Source organism: Elephantulus edwardii, unplaced genomic scaffold, assembly GCF_000299155.1.
Source record: "Elephantulus edwardii isolate Elephantulus edwardi_28Jun2011 unplaced genomic scaffold, EleEdw1.0 scaffold00028, whole genome shotgun sequence".
NCBI lineage: Eukaryota > Metazoa > Chordata > Mammalia > Macroscelidea > Macroscelididae > Elephantulus > Elephantulus edwardii.
Window position 1 is genome coordinate 14395798 of NW_006399778.1, and position 17290 is coordinate 14413087.

At 46.9% G+C, this 17290-nt stretch overlaps 1 protein-coding gene across 1 annotated transcript in view; it reads left to right on the plus strand.

Annotated features, from left to right (window-relative positions):
• Positions 1-920: 920 nt before the first annotated feature.
• ALDH4A1 (aldehyde dehydrogenase 4 family, member A1) overlaps positions 921-17290 on the plus strand; it is a 29812-nt gene continuing 13442 nt past the window's right edge. Inside the window, exons 1-5 of the mRNA XM_006883687.1 lie at positions 921-931; positions 2166-2256; positions 3083-3175; positions 11255-11302; positions 12060-12215. Of these exons, the coding sequence (XP_006883749.1) occupies positions 921-931; positions 2166-2256; positions 3083-3175; positions 11255-11302; positions 12060-12215 (399 nt within the window). The remainder of the gene's footprint in view (positions 932-2165; positions 2257-3082; positions 3176-11254; positions 11303-12059; positions 12216-17290) is intronic.

The window sequence follows — 17290 nt, forward strand, 5'->3', positions numbered from 1 at the left end:
ACAATTTTGCCTAACCATAAACATGAAGGCCATTGCCTTCAAGTAGCAACATTTTCACCAGGTGGATTGACAGACTGCTGCAGTGGGCTTGAGTGTGTCACACATGTGAGGATGGCATAGGATAGGACAGGGTTCAGATCTTTTGTTCATAGGGTCACTATGAGTCGTATTCAACTTGAACCTAACAACAGAGTGCCTGCTATGTGTTCCCCATAGAATCGCCTCTGTTTCCCAAACCGGAGCAGAGTTCCACTTTAGGATAAGGAGCCCGTCAGGAGCTGCAGTGGTCTGCTGGTGAAGAGGTTGGCTGCTAACCGAATGGTTGGCAGTTTGAAGTCATCCCAGGGTTCTGTGAGAGGAAACTGTGGCAGTCTGCTCCTGGGAAGATTGTGGAGCTGTTGAGTGGGCGCCAACTTGCAGCAACCCCGTGTACGGCAGAGCAAAGCATGCCTGGTCCTGGCCCGCCACACAGCCTTTGCTAGGTGTGAGTCCATTGCTGCCGCAGCTCTGCCATTCCATCTCTCTGCAGGTCTTCCTGTCTCTCATGGACCCTCTGCTTTACCCAGCATGACGTCCTTCTCCAGGAACTGGCCCCTCCTAACATGCATGAACCACAGGAAACCAACTCTCACTAGTCTGACTTCTAAAGCAGCATTCTGGCTGTCCGTCTCCTGAGACAGATTGTTCATTCTTCTGACACACCATGGTGCTTAAGTATTCGTTATTGACTCTGAAGTGCCCTGCACATATTTGGTAGACTTGGTTTTCTTGTGGGGCTTCATTTACAGATTGGTGGCAGTGTGGCCAGAGAGGAAGACTCTAGCCGAGAAGTGGTTGTGCTGGGACTGCAGCTTGGCAATGAGTGACCCCAGTAGCTTGTCTTATATTCTCTCATCTTTGACTCTGGACATTTTAGGGGCATGGTGATGGGGTACTAACCAGTGAAGTCCTGGGGTTCAGGATTAAGTAGGGTCCTGGAGTGAGGTCCTGAAGCTCAGTGCCCTGGGATCAGACATTGAACCTCCACACCAGCCTTCTCTGTGGTGGAGAGCTGGGCCTGGGGCAGCCCTGCAAGCTCACGGGCTGCAGTCCACGCCTTGACCATTCCTGCCCAGCCGGAGCTCTTGGCTCTAACCCAAGGGAATCTGAGCGTTTCACCGTGATGGGACTCCACACTGGAATGTGCTGCCTTTCCCGCCAGGAGAACGAAGTTCCTTGGTCTCTTTGGGATAAAGATTCCACTGAGAGGAGAATAATGAGTAAATGGAGAATAATCATGCACAGACCATTTTGTATCTGAATTTAAACCTTCAGCAGCTCTGTGGATTTGGTGTTTATTCTCATGTAACTGAGGCAGGAGTCGGGAGCTCTAGTAGCCTAGTGGCAAGGAGCTGTGCTGCAATCCCAACGGCAAGCGGTTCGAAGCCACCAGTTGCTCTGCAGGAGAAGGATAGACAGTCTCCTCCTGTGCAATTAACTGTCTCTGAAAACCCTCTAGAGGATCAGCAATGGGTCGTCTCCATCCCTACGGCACAACAAAAACAACAAACTCAGGCAAGTGGCCTGTTGGTAAGAAATTGTGCTGCAACCCCAAAGGCACCCAGTTGTTGCACATTTCCCTACAATGAATGAATGAAAACTCAACCTTACTGTAAAATTTTGTTGTTGATTGCTGTCGAGTCGAGCATGACTCATAGCGACCCTATGAACAAAAGACCTGAAGCCTTCGTATAACTATCGTTTCTCAAAGTTCATAGTTTTCAGAGGCATGTTGTTTAAGAAGTGGTGCCAGTCCTGCTTTCAAACTTTTGTTAAAAATAATAATAAAAATTATTAAATATTAGCGAGCAAAGAAAAACCAAAAACATGTGGTTCACATTCACCAGCTGGACCGTGAAAGATGAGCAGTCGTCTCCTTTGCTTTTGAAAACCCACTGGAGGGCCAGCTGTGGCTTAGTTCTGAGTTGGTGGCACCTAACAACAACTGAGGCAGAAGCAAGCTCAGAGAAGCCAAGCCACGTGGTCAGGGGCACATGGTGGGAAGGACTTGAACCTTGATTTTTGGATTTCAGGCTTTGGGCCAACCTCTGGAGCCCCTCAGGAGATAGAGGGCCGGAGCCTGGCACTGCTGACCTGACTGCCTTGTTCTCCCTCTTGTGTCCCAGGCTATGGCACCAGCACTTCTCCCTGAAAGTGGCCAACGAACCCATCTTGGCATTCACCCAGGGCAGCCCTGAGCGAGATGCACTGCTAAAGGTAATGGGAGCCCGGGGAGTGGGAACCCCCAGAGAGCACTCAATGAGTGCAGGGCCTGGAGCAGAACAGACCAGTAGGTCTGACTTTGTGCTTGCACCATCACCCTCTTCTGTCCTTGCTCCCCCATCTTCGAGAAGAAGCCTGGGGAGAGGGGAGCCGTGCATCTGGAGGATGGGGAGAGCTGGGTGTAACTTGGGGCCACTTTGAAATATCTCATCTCACAGGTGTCCTGGGCTTCAACATATTTTCAAATTAATTGCCAGGCATTTTGTTTCATTTTCTGTAAAACTAGCTAACACAAAGAAGCGCTGGTGGTGCAGTGATTAAGTGCATAGCTGATAACCAGCAGTTCAAAACCACTAGCCACGCTTTGGGAGAAAGGCGTGGCAGTCTGCTTCTGTAAAGACTGCGGCCTTGGCAACCCGCAAGGCCCTTCTTCTCCACTCTTCAGCTGCTAGGAGTCGGGATCCTGTCGATGGCAGTGGGTCAGAGAGAACATGCAACATTCTTCACATGTGAAGCTCCATGAGATCAATTCCATCAATCATGTGCTGCAGTCGTCAGCACGCTCTGCCATAAAAGATTACACATAGCATCCTAATGCAGTTTTTGTAATATGAAGACCTCGTGATGCTTCCTGGGTAGAGATAATGCTCTGAGTCGAAGGAACCTGGCCCCCTGAATGGAAGACAGACCTTTGTTGACCCTGCTCGGCTCCCTTCTCATCAGTGGTCCTGCCTGGTGCCTGCACTTCAGACTCTGCACCAGGGTCTTTGGAGGGGGTGGCCAAGAGGGGACTCCTTCACACACTCTCTCCTCTCCCCAGGCCTTGAAGAAACTCAAGGGCCAGACAGAAGCCATCCCGTGTGTGGTGGGGGACGAGGAGGTGTGGACCTCAGATGTGCGGTACCAGGTGTCGGTGAGTCCGGAGTGGGGCAGGCTGGGCCGTTGTTCTCTGGAACTTGGGTCTCCCTACCACACATGCGCATAGATCATGTGCTCCCTGCCTTTAAGTGGTTCATAATCCATTCTTAGGAACTGGAAAACTTTAGCAAACTCTGGTGATGTAGTCCATAGGAAGTTGCACTGCTAGTCTGTAGGCAACCCCTTTCTGGCAGTACAAATTCACCACTAGCTCCACAGGAGAAAGTTGGGCAGTCTCTTCCCATGTGATTTATAGCCTCTTGAAAGCTCACTGGGGCGGGGAGGGGGGCGATGTCAGCAGTGAGTTGGTTCCAACTCAGTGTCAAGGAGAACGAGTGAGTAAAACTTCAAAAAGCAGCCTTGGAGCACTCTTGTAAAGTTGCCAGCTTCACATTTTGCCAAGAAGTAGTTAAAAACCATAGCTACCAGTTTTGCCATCTTTTTAGTAAAACTGAGACATTGAGCATAGAAAGGAAGGCTAGAATGTCACTAAAAGATGTCATAGTACAAATGGTGCATTGTCGGACCTTGTATAATGTCAAACTGGTGGGGAAAGAGAATTAGTGTCAGACCGAAACTGAGTCCTCTCTGAGGCAGTGGTCAGACACACCTCCACTCTCCAGCGCTTCACCAGCTCTGACTCCAGCCCTCTCTCCCATGGCACTCTCAGCTTATTCTGTGGGCTCAGTGATTTGTCGCAGTGGCTACATAGAAGTCATAGACCATATTCACCATTATCAGGTTTCTTAGGGAATCAGCAGGATACAATTCAGGATCTGGAGCACCTTGGAAGTAACAGGAACAATTCAGGAGACAGTTCTTTGATCAGAACAGCAACTTCTTGGCCATACTGGCAGGTATCCCTCATCCTCTGGGCCTTGTTTAGGCCTGGCCTCTACCTGTTTGAACAAGTATTAAAACTATGGTTCTGCCTGTAAGTGCCCTTGGAAATACCCCGCTCTGCCACGAATCCTCCTGCCTGAATGTGCTCAGCTTTCTCATCCTGTGAGTTAGTAAGCCCACTGTAGCTAGCTCCCTTTGTGGACCAGGGAGCCCACCATGCCAGCTCACACAAGTCTCCTGATTCTGTTGCCTTGGGACTGTGCTGTGCTTGCTGCCCCTGCTTGCCATCTCATGCTTTGCGTTGTCTCCAGTGTTAAAGCTTGCTCTTGAGTCTCAGGGGTTCTCAGCACAAGGATCCTAGATTCACAGGATGCACATGCTTCGGGCTCTTTGATGTTAGTGACAAATCCTCTCTTCCATTGCCTCTTTAAGCCTGTTATGTGCCCTCGAGTCAACTTGGGATTCATAGCGACCCTATGTACATTAGCTCTGAGTTGCCCTATCCTATGCCAGTCTCAGCGTCTCTTGACACCTTATCCCATTGCTTCAGTCACCAAGTCAGTCCATTTCATCTTGATCTTTCTCTCCTGCGCTGTCCCTGCACCCTTCCAAGCATGATATGCCTCTCCAAAGATTGGTCCTTCCTGACCACCTGCCCAAAGTATGTGAGATGGAGCCTCAAAATCCTTGCCTCCAGGGAGAAAACTGGTTTCACCTTCCCCAGGACAGACCTGTTTGTTCTCTTGGCAGTCCATGGTATTTTCAAGACTCTTCTCCAGCACCACAACTCAGTCATTGATGATCCTTCTGTCATACTGAGTTTTTGTCCAGCTCTCTGATGTATAGCAAGTAATTGTGAAGACCATGACCTGATCAAGCACACCTTAGTCTCCATATTGATATCATTGCTCTTCAGCAGAATTTCCCAATGCAATTTACCTTCTGATTTCTTGACTGCTGGTGCCAAGCCTACCAGGATTTAAAAAAAAAACAAACCACTAACATAGTTGTCAGAAGAGACTATGAAAATTATATTAAAGTGCTGAGAAGACAAAACAAAAGGAAGGGATGCTGAAGTAAAAAAAGCTGAACAGACTATTTCAGAGGGCAACTTGAGAAGACAAAGCAAAATACTATGACCAAATGGAGTCAGAATAAAAAGGGAAAAACTCAGCATTTCTCAAACTGAAAGAACGAAAAAATTCAAGCTTCAATTTGTAATACTAAAAGATGCCATGGGCAAGATCTTGAATGATCCAGGAAGCATAAAAAGAAAATTGAAAGAATACATACAGTGTCACTGTACATAAAAAAAAAATGGTTAACACTGAAAAATTTCAGAAAATAACATACGAACAAGAGTCAATGGTAATAAAGGAAAACAGTCAAATTACATTAAAAGAATTGCTAAAAAAAATAAGGCCCTAGGAATCAGTGAGAGTCTAATCGATTTGTTTCAACTAATAGATGCATTGCTAGATGTGTTCACCAGCTTGTGCCTTGGAAATTTGAAGGACAACTGGCCAACTGATAGGAGGAAGTCTATATTTGTTCCCATTCCTAAGAAAGATGATCTGACAGAATGTGGAAATTATTGAACAATATTGTTAATATCACGTAAAATCGAAATACTGCTGAAGATCATCCAAAAAGAACATTGACTGAGAATTGCCAGAATTTCAAGCTGGGTTTAGAAGAGGCAGTGACACCAGGGATATAATTTCTGCCGGCAGATGGATCCTGGTTTAAAGCAAAGAATACAAAAAGAATGTCTTTAGTCTCTTTCAAGTCTTGCTGCCAACAAGTCTTCCTCTCTCCATGTCTCACTTCTTGCTATGGGAAGCCCTCTTTCTCTTATCCTAGTCTCTCAGCTGTTGATAATTTGCAAGACTCTGTGTTTGCAGTTAAGGGAGCCGGAGATCAGAGGCAGCTAAACTAAAATGGTTAAAAAAAAAAGCCAACTTCTAGGCTAAAACCACACTGTGTTATACAGCCTTGCTTGTTGAAAGGGAGGAGGACTTGAAGCACAGCACTTTATGCAGAAAATCAAGGACTCTAGCCTTTGGTATAGATTGCTTCTCAACAACAAGGAAACAAAAATCTTCATCACTGGGCCAATAGACTACATCTTGATAGCTGGAGATAGGACTGAAGTTTTCAGTAATACCATCTTGCATGGATCAATAATCAGCACCTTTGATAACAGGAGATGTATTGTACTGAGCAAGTCCACTGTCAGGGACCTCTCCTAAGTGCTGAAGAACAGTGCTGTCAGTTTGAAGACTAAGGTGTGTCTGATTTCAGGTCGTTTTCTTTTCAGTCACTTGCTACACATCTGAGATCTAGACAGTGATTAAGGATGGCAGACGAAGAATTGATGCCTTTGTGTTGTGGTGTTGGAGAAGAGTACTGCATAACCCATGGACTGCCAAAAGAACAAACATTTATGTCTTGGAAATAGTGCAATCAGAGTGCTCCTTGGAGGCAAAGATGGCAAATCTTCATCTCTCATACTTTGGACGTATTATTAAGAGAGGCTGTTCCTTGGAAAGGGACATCATGCTTGCTTAAAAAAGTGAAAGGTTAGCAAAAGAGAGAAAGTCTCCAAATGAGATGGGATTGGCACAGTGACTGCAGCAAGGGGCTCAAGTCTGAGAAAATGAAGATGCCACAGGATAGAACAGGGTTCAGACACGTTCATGAGGTTGCTGTGAGTCATACTGAGCTCCGCAGCACCTAGCAACAACCACACTCGTTATTTTCATTAGCAGACTCTCCATTCTGCCCCTTGTTTGCACAGTCCTAGTCATTTTATATGAGTTGTAAGACCTTCACTAGAAAGTCACTGGAGCCCTGGTCTGTTTTCAGATTAAGCTCTTGGCTACTAATTGAAAGATTACTAATTTCAGTCTGCCCAGAAGCACTTCAGAAGAAATCTGCTCATCTACTGGTCAAAGATCCCAGCCTCTTGAAACCTTGCAGAGGGACACAGTTCTGCTCTGAAATACGGGAGGTGCAATGAGTGGGAATTGTCTTCTTCGCTTTTGGTGTTTGGTCTGATGATGAGCTCAGACAGGTCCAAAGACCAGATTTCTCCTAGAAACCCTCCAGGACTCCCAGGAAGCCTCTCCTTAAGGTCCCTTCCCTTATGCATGTGGTGCCCCCTTTCTTCTGCCATGCCTCTCTGAGGTAGGACGAGTAGGGAGTTGGCTGCCCAGTTGGCAGATCAGGGAACAGGTTCAGAGCTCAAATTTGCTCAGGGTGGAACTATAGGAACCCACTGCCATTGACTTAATTGTAACTCATGTTAAGTGCCGTCGAGTTGCTTGTGACTCATAGCGACCCTGTGTACAGTAGCTTTGAAACCTGCTCTATCCTGTACCAGGCTCATTGTCTCTGACACACCTACCCCTTCACCCCAGTCACTGAGTCAATCCATTTCATCGAGGGTCTTCCTCTCCTGCACTGTCCCTCCGCCCTCCCAGACATAGGATCCCTCTCCAAGGACTGTCCCTCCTGGCAGTATGCCCAAAGTATGTCAGATGGAGCTTCAGAATCTTTACCTCCAAGGAACCGCCTGGTTTCCCCTGAACCTGTTTGTCCTCCTAGCAGTCCATAGAATATTTAGTACTCGTCTCCAGCATCACAGCTCAAAGGCATCAGTTCTCCTATCATCCCTAGTCATTGTCCAGCTCTCTGATGCATAGCAAGTAATTGCAAAGACCATAGCCTGTATCAGGCGCACCTTAGTTTTCAGACTGACCTCATTGCTCTTCAGAACTTTGCAGAGGTCTCTGACAGCATATTTTTCCAATGCAATTTGCCTCCTGATTTCCTGGCTGCCGGGGGATGAGTAAGTTCAGAGTCTCAGAGGTAGAGAGAGGCTTTGTCCTTCAAAACAGAAAGGAGGTGAATGAGGCTGGAGTTGGGGCAGTGAGGTAGAAAGGTTCCTGGTGACTTCACCAGTTCTTGTCAGGTGAGGTGTCCTGTAAGATCCAACACCTGGAGCCTCCAGAGCCTGGGATCTGGTTTCAGCCAGGATTTTTGAGCCTTTAGGTTGGCACAGGTACGTGTCCAGGTGCTGCCTGAGAGCTGGCTTCTCATGGCCTTGCTCACCAGAATCACAGCTCTGCCTAGAACCTTCCTGCCCTGTAGATCTCCAGGCTTCTTGTGGCCATCGCCAGTACCTGGGGTTTTGCTAATCCCCTGATGGGAGTGGAAAGGGGTAGGGTAATACTGGCATTCATTTCCCTGTTGCCACGCAGACCTGATCATAGATTCAGGCCTGCTGGGGGAGGGGGAGGAGGGTCAGCCTGTGTTAACTGGTGGCACAGATGGCTTGTGCTCATGTACTAACCTAAAAAGGTTGACTGTTCAAACTCAGCCAGTGACACCAGAGAAGAAGGCCTGGCAAGCAGCTTCTCTAAAGGTTAGAGGGAAGAAAACCCCATGGGCTCGTTCTACTGTGCACACACGGGGTTGCCATGAGTCAGAATTGACTTAACAACAGTGGGTTTAGTTATTTTGGGTTTGGTGTTGCCAGTTGAGGCTTCCTTGTGATCCACTGGGAAATGTTCAGTCATGGGCCAGGCTCAGGTGTAGACAAGATCTAGATGACTGTGGCAAGGGTTAAAATGAAGGGGAATGGGCCCCTTTTGGCTGAGATCTAGACCAGTGCTGCCCAGTAGAACTTGTTGCAACAATGATGGTCGGAATATCCTGTATTTGCACGTCAGTATAGTCACCAGCAGACGCTCGTGGCTGGTGAGCACTTGACACGGCTCTTGCTGACTGAGGAACTGAATTTCACAGTTGATTTGTAGCTAGCAGGTGATTCGTAGCTACCAGGTTGGACAGCACAGGTTTCAGCAATATAGTTGGGAGACTGTTGGTGCTGTTGATGGGTGCCGTGAAGCTGACGTTTTACCCAGCTTCCTAACGTTACAGAGTAGAACTGCCCTGTGGGATTTTTCTGAGCTGTCATTTTCACTAGAGCAGATTAGCAGGTCTTTTTCTCCCAGAGCCACTGAGTGAGTTTGAACCACGAACCTTTTGATTAGCAGCTGTGCACTTAACCATTGTACCACCATGGCTTCTTATTGGAAGGCGCTCCTTATTTGGTGGCAAAGGTCTTGTGCCTTCTGTACTGAGGTGTGCTGGGTGTGGGAGTCACGTGTCGACCTACTGCCTGCTCAGGGAGCGTAGCTAGGAGAGACATGAGTCGAGTCCTTCTCTGGAGGAGGAGGAGCAGTGGGCTCGGGTGGCAGGAGGCTTCCTAGGAGGAGGGCCTTAAACCAGAGAGAAGTAAAGGAAATCTTAGTGAGAAAATGGACTACAACCTACAATTGGTCTCTCTGCATCTGAAGCATCATAGGAAAAAGGATGACGAAGCATTAGAAAAGCAACTGAACCACAGGACCAACCGCTTCCTCAAACCATGCTTCCTCTATCTAGCATGAGACCAGCAGAACTGGTGGTGCCTGGTTAACATTAACCAGCTGTTTCAGTCAAACACAAAAGATTTAAAATTTTTCTTTTCTTTTTTTTACTCACTGACTTTGTTTTATTGTAGTACACGGGCTGAGATGGAGTATAGGGAATAGCTGTAAAAGGGAACCATCACACTGCTTATCAGATGCCCCTCCCTGTGGCTGTAACTATATTAAAAGTGCCACCTCTCCGCATCATGATTTTCCCAGTGCCTCCCCTTAGCTCCTGACCTGCATTCTGATCCTGAGATAGGAAGAGGTGCCAAAGAGTGCCCTGGCCACCATGCCCATGACAACCTGTCACAAAGCCCATCTTCACTCAGTCCAAGCAGCTTGGTTGTGACTATCCACAGGGACCCATGGCCATTGACGTCTTGCTCATGCCTTCGATCACTCAGCTGTATGTCTCTCATAGTAAACAGAGCATAATTCCAATTGATGGATCTTCATAGGATAGAGTAGAGCGTCTCCCTGGGTTTAGAAAGTCTGTAATCTTTGCAGAATCAGGCTGTTATCTTTCTTCCTCTGGTTGATGGCTTTGAACAGCTGGCCCTTTGGTTAGTAGAAAGGGGTTTAATCATTGTCCCACCAAAGCTCCTAATTGGGCCCTGATGGAAATATAGAGAACAGAACTTCAAAGTCGCCATGAATCCAGGCTAGCTGGACCCATTGAGGCTGGAAAACCTCCCCAGGCTATTGCCCTGGGATACATGTCACATCTTGAAACTGTCTCCTGAAGCCATATTTAAACAAAAAGAAAGATGTTAGTTCAAAAAAGAGAGATTGTTATGTGCGGTTGAGTCGCCTGCAACTCATAGCGACCCTATGTACAGCAGCCCTAAAACCTGCTCTGTCCTGTGCCAATCGCACCATCTCTGACACACCCACCCTGATTACTCCAGTCACTGAATCAATCTGCCTCATAGAGGGTCTTCCCGTCCTGCGCTGTCCCTCCATCCTACCAAGCATAACGTCCTTCTCCAAGGACTGGTCCCTACCTATAACATGTCCAAAGTGTGTCAGATGAAGCTCAGAATTCTTGCCTCCAAGGAGCAGCCCGGCTTAAATCTCTCTAGGATGAATCTGTTTGTTTCTTAGCAATCCATGGTACCCTCAACATTCTTCTCCTGCACCACAGCTCAAAGAGATCAATTCTCCTTCTATGTTACATTTGGGTATTGAAAACACTTACATATTTTAGTATATATGTATATAAACTCATTGCCATCTAGTTGGAACTGACTCATAGTTGACCCTTTAAGTGAGTTTTAAGAGACTGTAAATAGCATGAAAAAAAACCTGTTTTCTCCTGTGGAGCAGCTAGTGGATCCAAACCACTTGCTTTTGGGTTGGCAGCACAGCTCCTTCCTTACCCACCAGGCCACCAGTGTGTGAGAGTGTTTATTTATAAATACTTATGTATATAAAATATATGTAGTCATAGGGACGACAGTAACCATCAAGCCATAGATGAGACGTTGAGGGCCAGTGAGTCTACATTAATGGGGTGATGTGACTAGAGCAGAAATACTGAGAAGGTTGGCGCCATGCAAGGAATGTAATGAATGTTATTAAGCAGGAAAGATCCTAACTGTTAAATGGAAATAAGTCTTGATTAAAAAAAATTTTCATACACCAAAAAATATATGTAAAAAGGAAGGAAAATAAGCTGTGTGCAGCCCACCTGATTTGTCCTGGGACCTCCCTCTGGGCAGTGACCTCCCTCGTCTCTCTTCCTCCAGCCCTTCAACCATGGACACAAGGTGGCCAAGTTCTGTTACGCAGACAAGGTGAGTCTCTGGGGAGGTTGGGGTTTTTGCTCCTGTCCCTCCCACTGCTGATGTGGAGACGGACCTCAGGTTCCTTCCCTCTCAGGTGACAGCCAGGGGACTGGCACAGGGGGCCTCTTGCATGGCTGACCATGGCAGGGCCCCCAGCCTGCAAGGGCTAACTTGAGCCAGATGAGAGCTGTCTTGGCCAGGCCAGGGCACCTTTATAGAGGGACAGTCCATGGTTTGGTGATAGCTGTGGATTCTGGGACCGTGCAGCAGGGAAATTAAGGACATAATAAAAGTCAGGCAGGGAAGTGACATTGGGAGGCTGCTGAGAGGGGACGAGGTAACCTGATGTAAAGGAGCCAGGAGCTGGTTTGTGGGGCACCTGTGATGCCAGCAGCTAGTGCACATCTCAGGCTGGGGCTTTGCCCTGACCAGAGCCAGGTAAGGCCCCACTTCGGGGCTGGAGTACCTGGATGACTTTTCGGGGTCCCAGGAATAAGGTGAAGGCCTGATCAGACTTCACCAGAAAATCGGAGCAGGTTTAACAGCTGAGGGCTTGAGGCCATTCCTCAGCATTCCGACTTCGCTAGGCTGGCCATAGGACAGTCTCCGAGCCTGGGATAGCCCTGGTCAGCTATGTGGGGATGTGGTGGGGGAGGTTGACGGAGCTGGGCCTCTCTTCAAGAGCAAATGTCTGGCTTGCTGTCTCCCCTGGGACTCTCTTTGACTGTTGGAGGGAAGTCCCCCAACTTTTTTTATTTTCATTTAGGCCCTACTTAACAAAGCCATTGAAGCTTCCCTGGCTGCCAGGAAAGAGTGGGACCTGAAACCTGTCGCCGACCGAGCCCAGATCTTCCTCAAGGCGGCAGATTTGTTGAGTGGGCCCCACAGGGCCGAGATCCTCGCCAAGACCATGGTGGGACAGGTGAGCTGCATGATGGGAAAAGCCAGGATCAAGGAGGCAGGTGTGCCCTGTATGTCCCAGCAGACATCAGCTGAACAGCGTCAGGGCGCCAGGCCCTGCTCTGAGCAGGGGAGACCCAGAGACGTCTTCAAAGGACAAGGCCTAGGAGAGGGGACAGGTGAACATAAGCTGTGAGACGAGACAAGGTGTCTGGGCCTGCATGACCTGCCATGGAAACTTTCCCTCTTCTTGCTCTCTGTCCCTGTCCAGGCCTTGGCTGTGCTTCGCCTGGTCTGTGTGAACTGTCCTGAGCAGAGCCAGCAGCCTTTCCCGTGGTCTTTCTCACACTTCCATCAAGCTGCTCTGTTGTGCACAGTCAGGTCCTAGGATGGTCCTTCATTTCTGGCCTCTGTCCAGTTCTTTCTTTTTAGGTCATTCCTACCTGTTGTGTAGACAGTTTGAACTTAGGAGGACCTTGGACACTGCTAATGTCCTGTGCCACTCCGCCTTTGCCCACTGTGTACCCTTGCCTGGAATGCTCACTACCATACAAGGTCCAGGTCGGATACAACCTTTATGATGCTTCCTGAACCTTCTTGGACCCAAAGATTACTCCTCCAGTTCTCCCATAGCACACTTCCTTTGTCTTTACAGCCCAATGGTTAAGCTTTCAGCTGGGGAAAAGACCTATCTGTCTGCATCTGTAATGATGGCAGCCTAATTAATCCATAGGACAGTTCTGCTTTGTCCTGTAGGGTCACTGTGGATGGAAATCAACTCAGGGCCACCCAGACAATGAAGTATTGACTGCTGTTTTATGAGCTTTTCAGGGACAGTAATCATGGGTTCCAACTGCAATCAGGGGTTAGATTTTTCTGAGTGGAACAGTTAAGGTTCAGCTACCAGACGGTTAGTGGGTCAGACTCGCCCACAAGTGTCTCAGAAGGAGGACTGAGTGGTCTTCTGAAAGAGTGTGTTGAGTGCCAGCAGGTTCATTCCAACCTATAGCAAATAAGTTGTGCAAGAGACGGCAGCCCTGCCCGATCTCACGCCATCCTCAAAATCACCGCTGTGCTTAAATCCATCTTACGGAGGGTCTTCCTGTCCTTAGTTGACCTTCTGTTGCCCCAAACATCATGTTCTTCTGTAAGGATTGTCCCTTCCTGATAACATGGCCAAAATATGAGTTGAAGTCCTATCACTCTTGTCTGTAAGTAGCACCCCAAGTGCACTTCTCTCAAGATAGGGGTGGGTTTTTTTTCCTTTTAATAATCTGTGGTGTGTTTAATATTATTCTCCAAAACCACAAATCAAAGACATAAATGCATCTTGTTGTTTTTTAAACAATTTTTGTAATTTTTCTTAAATTGCAATTTCAGTGAGTTTACAAGCATATTCTTTTTCATTCCGCTTTTCCCTATACATTTTGTTTGATACCATTCATTCCAATAACCACAATGTCTAGTCTTTGCCTTGTTGTATATTGCCCTTCCTTTCACTTAATTTTAATAAATGCCTGTTAGTCCGTTTTCACTCACCTCTCCCTTTTTTCCTATCCACGAATGAATAAGTGGATAAACTTTTCTTCAACTTTTTATGATGTGTTGTTAGGTGCTGTCGAGTCGAATATGACTCACAGCAACCCTATGAACAGCAGATCTGACCCCTATGCCGTCCTCGCAATCTCTGATGCATTGCTGCAGTCACTGTGCCGTCCACCTTGTTGACGGTTTTTCTCTCCTTCGCCATCTCTCCACCTTTCCAAGCAGATGTCCCTCTCTAGGGAGTAGCCTCTCCTAGCAACATACCCAAAGGATGTGAGATAAAGCTGCTTCTTCTTTGCCTCCAAGAAGTACTCTGGCTGCATCTTCTCCAGGATCTGTTTGTTCTTTTGGCAGTCCATGGAATGTTTAGTGCTCTTCTCCAACGCCACAGCTCAGTGGCATCAGTTCGTCTTCTGTCATCTGTTCGTTGTGCATAGATGTTAGATGTTAGATGCATAACAAGTGATTGTAAGACTGTGACCTGTCAGGCATACCTTAGTCCACAAACTGACATTATTTGCTCTTCCGTACTTTTGGAGAGCTCTCTGACTATACCCTTTTCCATTGCAGTACATTCCTTTGCTACTGACTGCTGGTTTCAAGTCTATTGATTGTGGATCCAAGTAAGATGAAGTTGTTGACAGTCTCAGTCGAGATGTTGTCGGTTGGCCCAGAGATGATTTTCTTCTTGATGTTGAAATACAATCTATATTGAATGCTGCAATATATAACCTTCTGCAGCAAGCTTTTCAAATCCTCTTCACTTTCAGCAAATTAGGGAACTCTGATGGCCTAGTGCTAAGAAGCTGAGCTCTATTCCCAAAGGTACAAGGTTCAACTGCACTAGCTGCTCAGCGGGAGAAGGATGGCCATTCTCCTTGTGTGATTACCTGCCTCCGAAAATCTGCTAGAGGGTCAGCTTTGGATTCGTCTCAACTCCACAGTACCCAACAACTTTTTATAATGGTCTTATATTTTCCCCTTTGTGATTGACTTATTTCACTTAGCATGATGTCTTCTAGATTAATCTATATTACACAGTGTTTCAAGAATTCTTTGGTATTCTTATTTTTAATTTTTTTAAATTTTATTATTTTTGTGTGCGTGTACCGTCAAATCAGATCTGACTGGTACAGGAGGAGATTGTCCCTCCTTCCCCGGCAGAGCATCTGGTGGATTCGAACCGTGCACCTCTGGGATTGCAGTTGCAGCTTCTTGCCACTAGGCCACCAGAGCTCCCCTAATTCTTTGGTATTCTTGAATGTTGCAAATTATTCCATTGTGTCTTTACTTATTGTTCAACTTTCACGTGCCTGTGAAGTAGTTGAAAAATACCATGTCTTGGGTCAGGCACACCGAAGTCTTTATAAAGTGGCCTCTTTGCTCTTAAGCACTTTAAAGAGGTTCGTGACAGCAGATTTACCTAATGCTACCAAAATATGTTATTGGCAAAACAAATTATGGCTAACATTGAGAAGAATGGGAATGGAACCCCAGAACACTTAATTATGATCGTATGAAACCTATGCCTAGAACAAGAAGTTGTCCAAATAGCAAGAGAACCCTGGTTTAAAATTAAGATTTATCAAGGCTGTATACTTTTCCATACCTATTCAACCTGTATGCTGTGCAAATCATTTGAGAAGAATGTAGCATCAGCATGGGAAGAAGTGTCAGCAACAACCTGCGTTCTGAGATGACACAGCCTTGCTTGCTGAAAGTGAGGACTTTTAGTGCTGCCTGAAGAATTTCGAAGAATTCACTCTTCAATATGGATTACCTTTCAACATCAGAAAAATAAAAATTCTTACCCCTGGATTTATAGAAAACATTATGATGGAACAAAGATTGAAATTCTCAATTATTTCATCTTACTTGGAGCCACATTTTTGGTACTAGCAGGCAGGAGACATATTGCATTGGGAGAATGTCTCATCCAGACCATGGTCTTTTCAGTTACTTGGTGTGCATCTGAGAGCTGGATAATGAATAAGGATAGGAGAAGAGGACATTACTTTGAACTGTGGTGTTGGAGAAGAGTATTGAACATCTCATGGACTACCAAAAGAACGGATATTTCTTGGAGAAAGTACAGAGTCCTCCTTGGAGGCAGAGACGGTGAAACTTTATCTCACAAATGGGACATTGTGCTTAGAAAGTTGGAGGATTGACTAAAGTGAGGAAGACCCTCAACTGGATGGATTGACATAGTGATTGAAGCTCGAGTATGTCAGAGATTGTGAAATGACACAGGGTTCAGATCTATTGTTCATAGGGTCGCTATGGGTTGAATTTGACAGCACCTAACAACAACCATGAACAATGAGTGGAGCATAGTTCTACTCTGAAACACATGGATTGATCATGCATTGGAATCACCTTGATTGCAATTGGGGGTAGTGGGGAATTCATGGGATGTCCTATGAAATCCTAATGAGGGATTTGGCAGTTTGAATTCTCACCAACACAGGGGGAGGAGTTGGATTCCTGGCTGTTTTACCACATGAGTAACCACCACCCAACGTCAGGGCCTTGGATGTTGTTACGATGCTGGACAAGCATCAGTGGAATTTCCAGATTAAGATGAGGAAGAAAGACCTGGCAAAGTACAGTAAAAAATTCAGCCAGTAGAAACCTTGTGTATGAATCACGATAGTCTGAGCTATAGCTGATCAGTGAAGGCCTGGGAAGGGTTTCATTTCCTTACCCATGACGTGCCATGAGTTTGCTGACTTGGTGGCAGCTAACAACAGCCATGGCTTGGCGATCTTGGTGTTTTTTTGGGCCTTGCACGTTGTTCTGTGGTGTCATTGAAGGCTCTCAATGATGTTTAGAATTGATGCATGTTGAGTGAGGCATGACACTAGGGACAGAGTGCCAGGTGTCAGGCCAGGGGAGCAGCTGCTGCTACCGTCTCCAGGAACTGAGTTTGAGGGGCCAACAAGAAGGGATTTGGGAATGCTAGTTAATGAAACCTACAAACCTGTGAGCCCAATGGGAGGCTTCCTGCTTGGTCATCCCTTTTGGGAGAGTGCCCTCTGCTGCATGGAACTAGTATGACAGCTCCACACCTCTCAGTGCAGCTTGGCCCTGGGCTCTCCTGTCTCTTCTGATGCTCTCAACAAGCGGCCCTCGAGGGTGGGTGTCCAGATCGGGGATGTTCTGGGTGAGCCACACCCAGAGGAAGAAATACACTCACACTCATTCCCAGGCCAGAAAGGGAGTCAGATCCAACTGTATGTCAGTCTTGGGGCCTTGTGTTTCTTGCCTTCCCTGGGGGCAGCCAGCAGCCTGAACAGTGTCTGCCTGCCCTGCTTTGCCATTGCTCTGAAAGCCTGGCCCAGCCTGGCGGTCCCCACACGTGTAATGTTCCCTTTCATCTGAGATGTTCTGACCCAGAGTTCTTCTAAGGTTCTTGATCTAGTAGAGGAACTGGTTGATGGTGGTGATGATTAACTGTTGTTAACTGGCTCCTGGTTAAGCTGGTTCATGGTCATGATTACCTGTCATTGATTCTAATGCGTGGGGACCGAGAGCGTGACCTGCCTGGCC